Source organism: Corvus cornix, chromosome 1 (genome assembly GCF_000738735.6).
Source record: "Corvus cornix cornix isolate S_Up_H32 chromosome 1, ASM73873v5, whole genome shotgun sequence".
Taxonomy (NCBI): domain Eukaryota; kingdom Metazoa; phylum Chordata; class Aves; order Passeriformes; family Corvidae; genus Corvus; species Corvus cornix.
In genome coordinates, this window is record NC_046332.1 from 102,513,698 (window position 1) to 102,525,330 (window position 11,633).

The 11,633-nt window shown below is 37.5% G+C and overlaps 1 protein-coding gene across 10 annotated transcripts in view; it reads left to right on the forward strand.

The window, feature by feature from the left end:
• CDKL5 (cyclin dependent kinase like 5) overlaps nucleotides 1–11,633 on the forward strand; it is a 131,441-nt gene that overhangs the window by 89,880 nt on the left and 29,928 nt on the right. For all 10 annotated transcript variants that reach the window (XR_005601778.1, XR_005601776.1, XM_039551071.1 and 7 more), the window contains 3 exons: nucleotides 3,408–3,597; nucleotides 6,656–6,736; nucleotides 10,990–11,150. Coding sequence is in view for 8 of the 10 variants with exons in the window: in XM_039551071.1 (XP_039407005.1) it covers nucleotides 3,408–3,597; nucleotides 6,656–6,736; nucleotides 10,990–11,150 (432 nt within the window). In the remaining 2 variants the exon portion in view is untranslated. The remainder of the gene's footprint in view (nucleotides 1–3,407; nucleotides 3,598–6,655; nucleotides 6,737–10,989; nucleotides 11,151–11,633) is intronic.

An 11,633-nucleotide genomic window follows, 5' to 3' on the forward strand; every position in this document is an offset into this window, starting at 1 on the left:
GCTAAATGAACAAATTCATGGGACCCAAAAGGGCAAAGGAAGAGGAAAAAAAACCATGAAGGTCTATGATAGGTGATCTTCCTATTACTGTCAAGTTAAACAGAGCATTAATCTAAACTACATGAACACTCTCATAGAATACAATTCTAATATACAGTGCATGTGTATTTATAGACACATATTCTTAAAATAAGGAATTAGTAGCCACAGGATGAATCAAAAAAGTTCTGGTCAGTCCTAAGAATCTTTAAGCACCATGTTAAATAGTGCTGGGAAACAAGTCTTTGTTGGAACCTTTGATTAACACTGAACTAGATATTTTTGAACGGGTAAATAATTAAGTAGTAATTACTCTGTCAATAGGGTCATCCCAGTATTCCCAGAGCTGTGCTAATCTTAATCAATTTTTTGGCAGTTGTTTTCTTACGTGCAGAATAGTATGTTAAAGTTGCCATTAAAAAACTCAAAGCTCAATTTTTTATGTTTTGGAGAAAACAGTAAAGCTTCCAGTGAAGTGTGTATGTGCATATACAAGTATAAAAAAAAAGACTTGGAAAGAAAGCATCAATTGTGACGTTTTTAGATACAAACCATTTTTTCCTGTCTCTAGCAGTAATGAGGTTTTAGGAGGAAGGACATGACAAGCTTGGAAGACATAGTATTAGTCTGACCTGCAGTTTTTGAAACTATTTTGTTAGCAAAGGAAATTTAGCAGGAATCATTTGTGTTTGCAGTTGACTAAATCTGTTTGATTAGCTTGTAGAGAAAGGGAGGGGATTTGTGTATTTAATGTTTCAGTTGTGCTCGTGTATGTTCTTAAAGCCAACTTTTTCTGGCAAAGTGATGCCTGTTCCTTGGCAATCCTGTTCTATTTCCCAGGCATTCATCTTTCCCATTCCCCCTTTCCTTACATGTAGCATATTTTTAAAAGCATATAATATTCAAAAGTCTTCACAGGTTTAATTAAATACATTCATTTTAACAAATACAGTTTTACTTTTTCAACTTCTAAAATGTGTCCCAGAGAGGTTTTTGTTTAGTGATAACATTGAAGACTTAAATTTCAGGAGAGGAAAGAAATTGCTGCCTAATTAGTCATAGAACATCTAAAATCTACTCACTTTGGAGACCCTCAGGTAACTACTGTTAGTGGAGTATTCTGTACCCTTATATGACAAAATATTGCTAAAAGCCAGTAGATTTTAAAACATGCTAAATTACTAGATGAAAGCATGTTTTGGAGAATCTAATATGTGCAGGCATAAACTATAGTGCTTCTCTAGAGGCATGGTCTATCTGTCCTATAGGAGTTATTTCATTTGTCCAGCCATGTCACTCTTGCATTTTTTTGTCTGCTGTGATCTGAGGAGACTGATCCTGACAATCAGCAGAAAAGAAGTCTCAAGCTTGCCTTTTCAAACAACAATGTTGCAGTTTGTGCTTCCTTGAGAAATGGTTATTCTCTGATTTGTTTCTGTTTGACTACAGAGTAAATAGTGAAAAGTTCTTAACTGTGATTCAGCTTCCTTTATTCTTGAGGGCAAGGGCAGGTAATGGTCTGTACCTCAAAGGAGTGTTAGCCCATCCCTCAGTTGTAACCCTAGCTTGTTCTACAGTACCTCAGCCTACAGCAGCCTTTTCCCTATTTCACATTTTAGTGGAGAAAACGTGTATTAAAGGAGTTGCAAATAAGGATGTATTCGCTTTTTTGTCATAATAAAGGGGTAGGATTTTTACCTGCACTCTCACTGTTTTGCCTACAGAGCCTCAGTTTTCCAATACAGTCATAATAAAAGGGCAGGATTTTTACCTGCACAGAATATTTTAAGAGCAGATCCTTGGCTTTGAAGTCCATTCTTGGCTGTGTTGCCTTGTGCACTGAGAAAAAAACTAGGCCTTCCTTGTCATTCTGACCTAATGGGTGGGTTGGAGGAGCAGCATCCTAGAAAGGTCAAACACAGAGTCTCAGCAAATCCACAGGTAGTCACTGTGCAGGATTGGTAAGCAAATTATGAACCCCACTGAGTAGTGGTGGTACTAGAAGAATTGTGATGTGTCTGCTTTGCCTCTGGTGGTTCCTTGTCAGCAGTCTATTCCAGGGAGACAGACTTTGATTTTGGGATGGTTGTTGTGAGAAGACTACAGTGTCTCATGGCACATTCTCTAAGGCAAGTGGTTCTTGAAATTTTGGTGTCCTACTTCAGCTTTCTCAGCTACCACAGAGTCCTGCCCCGGTCAGCTCAGTGAGCCTGTGGTTTCACTCGGGCTGTTGTCCAGCTAGAAATGCTTTCTCACCTTCACCTAACCAAATCACCATAAGGGTTTACAGTTCCTCTGGCCAAGTGTCCTCCCTACAAGCAAAGTAAATAATCATGAGTAATCAATGGGGAAAAGTCAAATATTTTTTCTTTAGTTTGAGGGTGTTCTTTCTCTAAACATCGTTAATCAGCAGCATACGGAAGGAGTGAAGGAGACAGATTTAGGATAGGATTTGTCACCTACAGCTCTTGGTGCTGTCTTACTCCAGAAAAAGGCAAGCCAGCTGTCATGTAAATCTCTTGAAACAGAGTTTGAGTTATTGCATTACAAGTTTTAAAAAGGAGAGACTCAGTGAAATATGTTTTCAGTTCAATATTTGTTCCAGTCTTTATTATTTTTACATGCTTTTTCTTTGACATGAAAAGAATTCTTCAGTCATTCTGTTCAAAACCTAAACATTGGAAAGACATTATTGAAATAATATGGGTGTACAATGATTTTTTAAAAATTCAACAAGCAAGAATTTGGGTGTATAAAAAAGAGTTCTCCCCAAACCCCAACCTGTGGCTTTACTCCCAAACAGGAATTACTTACTTTATGATGCTTTCATTGCTTCCTCTCTTGTGTTTTCTAAAGAATAGTTTTCAGGAGCGCTCCTTTTTCTCTCTAATTAAAATTTTTGTGTATAAATGCTGAAAAAAAAAAGATTTCTTAGGATTTCTGTTCTCCCAGTGGCCAGGCCCAGTATGCCTACCCACCTATTAAGCACAATCGAGCAAGAAATGCAATGCAGAAACAGAATGCAGGCACGCGCCCTAGAGGGAAGGGAAGTTAGTGGTAGTTAACTGTGAGTGGAGAAGGCTTTGCAGTCAAAAGGTTATTCTTGTATATAAAATTTTTCAAAAAGAACAGTGTGTGCCTGGGAGCACGTGAGAATTCCTCTCCTGCCTTTTCAAGCAATGATAGATACATCAGGAAATCTAGGGCAGAAACAGAGGGCTTGGGTTTTGAGGTAGTTTCCTTAATATCAACGTTTATTTTTCTGTGTTGTGAGGAAGTGGGCCATGAGACATATGGCAAATAAGTTGAAGCAGCTCAATAAGAAGACAGTGGCAGTGGGTGACAAGCATTTTCTTTTCGCTTCACAGAGCCCCTTATGGCAAGGCTGTGGATATGTGGTCTGTAGGCTGTATCCTGGGAGAGCTGAGCGACGGGCAGCCCTTGTTCCCTGGCGAGAGTGAGATTGACCAGCTCTTCACCATTCAGAAGGTGCTAGGCCCACTCCCCGCCGAGCAGATGAAGCTCTTCTATAGCAACCCACGCTTCCATGGTTTGCGGGTAAGAGAAAGCTTTGTTCTTCTTTCTTACTTTTCTAACTTGCTTGTGTACATTGCCACGACTGTTCTTTTCATTTGCATTGTGCATTATCTACTGCATGTGCTTCTGTGTAAGTATAGGATATATAGATTATAAGGCATTCATAAGTCAGAGTAAAATTGTGATTACACCAGAACTGAGTATTATAAATACATTTGTTTTCCTGTTAAAAGTTGTTCAAAGATTTTCTTTCATTTCTTTGACATTTTTGACATGGAATTTACCTCACATTGCCCTGCCAGGTTTGTGCTGTAAAGTTTAGTGGCAAAGCTCTGTCAGGTCAGGTTGTGGAAAATTCAGGACTGCTGTTTTCAAGCTAGTTTGTTGGGAAAATCTGAGCTATAGATGCTACTATCGTGGCAGAGGAGCTTTCTGCCTTTTGACTTATATTCCTGGGGAGTTTATGTAAGTCACGTGAGTAAAAAAGCTCTTCCTGCTGACAGCATTCCTTTCAAGGGTTTGCCAATATAGTATAATGGCAGAGACTCACTAGTGTGAAGATCTACTCAAGTTGGGATATGCAATATGAAAAAATACCAGAATCAATAAATAAGTAATAACTCTGTTACTTTTAACAACACCTGGTCAGTGATTGTACTCATGTTTCCTTGTAATTCAGTTTTGGTTGTCCTTTCTTTATTGATGAATATTGCTTGGAAAGGTGAGTTTATGATCTTGATAATATTCTGAAATCATTAGTGTAAATCATATAAAGAGACATATGAAGGTTTTAGGAGCCCTGATCTGTGCTGAAGACTGAAGATTTGAGTTTTACTCTGAGAAAGAGAAAATGGGCGAATGTGGAAGGGAAGGAGTGGGGACCTAGTTGTGTTAAAATGTGTTAAAAGTTGCTATAACTTTGGTTTAGCAGATGATGATAAGAAAAGAGTAGGCTTAAGGTGTTAAGGTAATTATTTTAGGTATAAGGATAACTTACTATTAACTTACTGAAGAGTTTTTGTTGAAGTTTGTAGACCCTTCAAGAGTGGAGGGTTTAAAAAAAATTATTATACAAGCATTTCTTGCAAGGTTCTATTTGTATTTCACCCTGTTCAGAACAGTGGGCTGGATGGAGTTTTTGCATGAGAAATTTATAACCCCTTATCAGTAAAGCAATGCTTTAAAAATTGTAAGCAAGATAGATTACTGCCTCTTCAATGTTATTTTACAGCATTTCTGGTTGTGCAGTGTAATCTTATTTGGATAAATGCTCTGTGATGTCTTAAGATGAGAGTGAAGTATCTTTGTTTTATAACTTTAAAATAGAGTAATTCAAGAAGACAGCACGGACCTAATATGATTAGCACAAGGTTCAGAGTTATGAGTCTGTTCTCATCCTGGATCAGTGGTTTATTGCTTGGCCTCAGATGTGTTTCTGCTTTCTTAGTCCTGTCTGTAAAGTCAGGATAATGGTGATGTCGACAGGGCCATATGGCTCCTCATAGAGAGTATTTTTAAAAACTGAAGTTTGAATACTGGTTTAAACTTCAAAAGTACTACAAAAATTACTGGTTTGGAATATGATATTCATTAGTTAATTCATGAGAAAAAATTACCCTGTGCTGTAAAAACACTTTAAAAGTATTTTTTTTGTGAATGTAGCATAGTGCTTAATAGTGAAAGATTTTCTGTTGCAGAGCAGATAGTAGGTATGCTGTGATCAAGCCAGTTATTACTTACAAGCTGGATCTAGTGCTGGATATTCACAAGATAGAAACTAGCCCGTGATGTGGAGTGTGCTCAGACTTTGTGAATTTCTACATTACCCTAAGTGAATACCATATTGCAAAACAGGATCAAAAAAAGTCTCTTCAAACACTCCTGCATGGATCCAGATTCACATTTGCAAACTTTGTCTTTTCTTTCTACTCATATCCTCCATATATATGACTATAACACAGTTTTCCTCACTCCGGAGGTTTAGAGAGTATTTAGTGATCTCTCATCAATTCTTTTGAGGGTATGTTGAAGACATAAGGAAATAAAATAATATGGGATCAGAAATTACTGATAGGCTCATGCCTTTATAGAAAAATGTGAGTGGCAATGTAGGGCTGTAAATACTTGTTTCTACCAAGAAGTTATGTAAAGAATCTGAAAAATTCCAGTGAAAAGCCACTGCTGCTTGTGCACGGCTTCAGCACATTTTCATGTTTCCTTGATCATTCTAGATATAGAAGCTTCTTTGTGATTGGCATTCTACATGAAGACATGAACATTTTACAGTTTGGTTCATGTTAAAATTGGAGGAAGCATGGAAGCCTTGGTTTACCTAAGTTACTATTTAAGATCAATGTAGCAGACTTGGACTTTAAAAATTCTCAATTGTTAGTAAACCACTTCAAAATAAAGCAAAGTCAAAAGAAAAATACAGTGACTATTTAGGAATAAAAGCATTCAAACTAATGTTCTCCCATTTTTCTTCAAAGTTCACATAATGTAATTTATGAAAAGTAATACTAGTACAAATAATGGATGCCCCCAGCAGTGTGCACTGCTTCTCATGGTGTTGCCAGCAGCATGACCAAAGCAGTAACCCTGAAACTTAAAACCTTTGAGCTTTTGCCTTTTTTCACTAAAAACGTTTGGGAATTGTTTGTTAATGTTTAATATTTAATTAGTACTGTATTTGCACTCTCAAATTCTCTCTAAGCTATTTTTAACCTTTTATTTAATATATGTTACTTATGTTAGTTCTGAATCTATTTTAAACCTCCTGTCAATCATGATGCCACAAAAAAAAAATTTAAGTTTATTATTTCTCACCTGAGAGTGGTTTCTTGGCTGCCCTAATAATCAAGAATAGTTTCTTTGGTTGACTAGATGCTTATCAAACATCAAGAGTTACTTGTTTCATTATAATATTTTATAGTTTTCATAAACCACTAACTTATTCAGTGCTTATGATTCCCATTAATTACATGCCCTGATTCACCGTGTAGTTTGTATTTTTTGAAACATGGTATTTATGTATTACTTTGTTTACATGATCAGTATATTTTCACTGTATTTTTTACAGTTTCCAGCAGTCAATCATCCACAGTCTTTAGAGAGAAGATACTTGGGAATTTTAAGTGGTGTATTGCTTGATCTTATGAAGGTAGGAAAATCTCTTTTATTTTCTGTCTGTAACATGTAGGAAAATATGTAAGTGACTTTTTACCTTTATTTCTTAATGTAATGCATCTTAGAAGGACTTGGGAACTCCCTTTTGAAGTACTTTGATACTGCCATTGTTTGTCATAAGGCTTGGTATTTCCTAGGAATCAGGAAAACATCCCTTGCAAATGCCAGGAGAGTCTGTTCAATTTTAACTGATTTGATAAACACTATGTAGCCCAGACAAAGCATCAGTACCATCCTGTGCAGGGCTGTGCATTCACACTGACACACATGCAGAGGCACTGGCTGCTGGAGTGTGAGCTCTCAACCCATCATATTTAGATACATCCACAAAGTGTTTGGGCTAACCTGAGTTGTTGGGTAAGCGTGAGGATGTGGACAGTTGTCAAAGACAAAGCTGACACACGGCAGTTTTGGGTTTTTATCCAAACTCTTAACCTGCTTGCTGTCACCTCTATACAGTGTGTATGTTAGGTTACTCTTCAGTCTTGTTTTGGAACAAGTCAGCTAGTTACACATGGCCAAACTAGGATATGGTCCTGAGATTTCTTATGGGGAATCAGAAGAATCAGGAGAAGCTCATTCCCCTCCAAAACATTGTGCTGTGCGTTTGTGCAGTGTTCTGGGTATGGAACACGTATTGTTGTCCTTACTACTGTACTATAGAAACACTCCCATGGTAAGTGGCAGTACAACCCTCACATCAATTCATCCCCAGTAAGCTGAAGAAAGAAGTCATAGTATCCAAAATTAGGTTTAGAATCACAGAACCACCCAAGAATTAAAGGCAATATGGGACGCACATGAAGTGTGGATATGGCTAATCAACTCTGAATGAATTCTATGATCCCAAACCCATCTGCACCAGTTGTCTTGGAAAACAAAGATATCTGCTTTGGGATATACTTGGGTGTTTACTTGCTTTTAGTAGTATTGTTGTAGCCAGCAGAAATCCACCAAATTTGCTCTACTCTTCTTCAACACAACGAGTTCAAATCACTTTGATCTCCTTGCCTTACGAAGAAAGTCAACATAGCTTTTAGCTTGGTTTCAAGGAGTCTGCAAGATTAGATACCCCAGGGAATATAATTACTTGTTTTGGCACTATACTTTCTCCTCTATTTTCTAATTCACAGGAACTTTTTTCGTAGTTAGCCGTAGCTCAAGCTCTACTAGCATATATTGCAGAATGGCAATTTCAAGACCAGTGTTAAGACCATTGTTACATGTACTGGGGCAGGGTTTGTTTTCATTTTATCCTAGATTTTATTTTATATCTCAGTGTCTTTTAGGTTCTTATGATGTGAATTAAAAATTTCAAAGTTGTGAAATTAAGCACTTGAATTTCAGGGAAACATAGGCTTCCAAATAATTTCATTCTTTTCATCTTTTCTGTCCGTGTTTCTGCCTACAAGGTGAGAAAGGTCAGGAATTCTGTAGAGGGGATATTTTGTGTTTGACCTGCATTACTTAATTCAGGAGTTGGAACCTTGTTAAACAATGAGCAGAAGCCTACAAGAAGAGAATGGAAGAGACTTGTGGTTAAGTTGCGTGTTGCAAATGCTGCACATACTTTGTTGTGTGCCTGTCTCTTCTGCAGACAATGGACAGTCTGACACATGTCCACACTTGTGCTCCTCATTATCTGCATTCCCAGGGACCTCAGGTCTGATTACTAGGTTACTGAACAGCCCACGCTTCAATTTATGCCAGCTGAAGAAGTGAGTTATTAATATATATCTATTTAGAGAGCATTTCTGGACTAGATTAATGAAGAGGCACCCATTTGACCTTGTTGCTTTGTTGTTGCTCCAGTCCTCCACTCTCTTTCACAAGTCATGCTGGTTTGCAAGCATTAGGGAGCTGGGAACTGGTTTTGCATGTTATGACTTGGGAAAAAAAGACATTGAGACGCTCTTTTTATGTCATCTGTCATTCAGTTGTCTCTGCCATTCAGCACCAGAGCATCTGTTTGCTAAAGAGAATACTTACAGAACCCCTTCTTTTTTCCCTTGGTGTTCTTCACTTGCCTTGGCTGGACTTTGGCCTTCTGAAATGGCCTAACCTTTGTGCTAATACACTTCTTTTATGGTCCACCTTTGTATCCTGTCCTTCACTCTAGTTCTCACACACTCCTGTTTTGCATTTTGTTCATTAAGAAGCTCCCTGTTTAGCCAACCTCAACCTATGAAAAAATTTTTGGTCTTCTATACAGTAAGATGCTTTGTTCCTGGACTCTCAAGAAATTTTCTTTAAAAATCAAATGGCTGTCCTGGACATCTTTCCTTTGATGGCAGTTTTTCAGGAGATTCTGCCCAGTAATTCCATATATAAAATGGAATTTGCTCTCCTGAAGTTGTGGGTCCTATCTCTGATATTTATCTTCCCACCTATTCTTTCAGTCCTAACTGTAATCATGTTGCTATAGCTCACAGTGTCTTATCTCTGATCAAACTTCTCACCACTACTTTACTGTTGTTGTGCAGCAGTTCAGGTAAACTGAAATCCTCCCTTTCACTAATTGGCCTCTCCAGCAGCTGTACTAGGAAAGTTCCACCACTATAATCTAGAAATCTCCTGGAACATGTACACAGACTGGATGTCAGGATAGCTGAAGTCTGCTGTGAGGATGAGGATCTGTGACCAGGAGACTTTTTCTTCTTGTTGTAGAGAGTTTTCATCATCTTCATGCTCTTCAATGCGTTGTTGGTAACAAACTCCCACCTTAACATCCCAAATGTTGCTTTCCCTTCTAATTCTGACCTAGAAATTGTCAATGGATAAGCTTTTTATTCCATGCTGACATTTGATACAATCCAGGAACTCAATTATATGGAGTGTTACTCTTCTCCCTCTCCATCCCTTTCGAGACCAGCTGTATCCATCAGTGACCATGCCTCAGCCATGAGCCCTGTCCCACTATTTCTCTGTGATTCCAGGCAGGTTCCCAGCCTTGTAATTCCCTATGGACTTGCAGTTCTCCTTGCTTGTCATCCAGCCTATGTAAGTTAGTGTACAGGCACTTGAGGGAAGCCTCTGGACATCTCTTCTGAGGGGGAACGTAGGAATCACACGTGGCCTTCTCGTGTTTGTTTGGCCTTTTGAGCCACTGTAGTGATGAGCACCAGAAAAAAAGGGGGAAAATCGAAGTTCCTCATTTAGTACAGTTTGTCACTTGAGAAGGGAAGATACTGCATACTGTATGACCAAACTGCATAGGAGTTTGATTTGCCACTTGTTTTGTTCCCTGAGCATTTTCCATTTTGAAGTGCAGGGATCCTGTGAAGGGAAAACCAGTTTGTGGTCAAGTGGCTGAATATGGTGTTAATGTATTGTGTGTGTACGTGTGTATGCACGGGCATAGATACTCATAGACTTCTCTCTTAAACATACACAACCCTTAGGAAATAGCTATTCATTTTACTTAAAAGCCACTCGAACTTTTAACCTTGCTGACAGTCATGCGTGTTTGAATATTCCAACATAAGCTTTGTATTGTTCTTTCCCCGCAAGAAACCTTTCAAACTTCCCAAAATACCCAAACTCCTGTTTTCAATTTTGTGATTAAATATTTTCTGCATGTCAGGAAATGTCTTTGTTTAGAATCACAACAGATCTAACAGAATTACAAGGCAAGTGTTATTCTGAATGCATTGTAAACAGTTTAGAGAATTCTTTAAAAATTCTCGAATGCGTGGATTTGAAGCCTATAAGCTAAACCCAGAACTCTTACATTTGTGTATTTTTAAAAATACTAACTTTAAAATATGTTTGGTTTTGTATAAGAATGTTCCCATATAGTTGGTTTGTTTGTTTGTAAAGCCTGTTTCATTGTAGCATTTTATTACTGGTAAATTGAATATTTTTAATTCAAAGAAATGTTGTAAGGTATATCCTGAAAAGTATGTTTAAAATACATCTATTTAAAACATATATAGATATATAAAAAACATATTTTAAAAGTTTCAGATATCTTTGTATTTTAAACATACTATCATATATGTGTACATAACATATACATATAACACACATATGTGTTTATTTTGTTTCATATGTAGTTTAATGCACCATTAAATTATTCTAGCAGTTACATATAATCCCAGAAACTGTGGAGATTAAAAAATTATCCCAATAATATTCTTTGTTTTGTTGGGGTTTGTTTTTTGGGGTTTTTTTTGCTAACGTAAATACAGATACTAACACTTAAACTTTGGGATTTATTTTTCAAAGAACCTACTGAAGTTAGATCCAGCAGACAGATATTTGACAGAACAATGTTTGAACCACCCTTCATTTCAAACCCAAAGACTCTTGGATCGCTGTGGAAGTTCACCTTCACGGTCAGCTAAGAGAAAACCTTACCATGCAGACACCAACACTTTATCCAACAGGTAAATGTAGTCTTGTCACTGTTACCACTGACATTTGCTCTGCCAGTGAGTGAGTTGTTATCGTGCTCACATGCAACATCATCTACAAGAAAAGTGGTTGTTTGACAGCTTAGGCACACTGAGACATGTTGTATGCTGTTCTGTGTTGCCTCACTGAATAAAGGAAGCAGACACAGTATTTACAGCTACACAAGCTGAAATTTTTGCTAACTTTCTGCATCAGGCTGAGTGCTTCTTGGAAAAAAACCAAACCAAAGACAATGTTGAAGCCATTTCTACATATAACAAAGAAAAATAATTGGCTGATCCACCTTAAAAAAATGCTAGCCTTTTTCTTGAACAATAGGAATTTTGTGGCTTGGAAGATGCCCAAGATTCCAAAGGAATGCTCTTTTCTTTGGAATGCTACCATTTCTGTTTATGTACAAATCTGTTCAAGATTTTGGTATTTAAAAGTTTAAAGTTCACACAGATTTTTAGCAG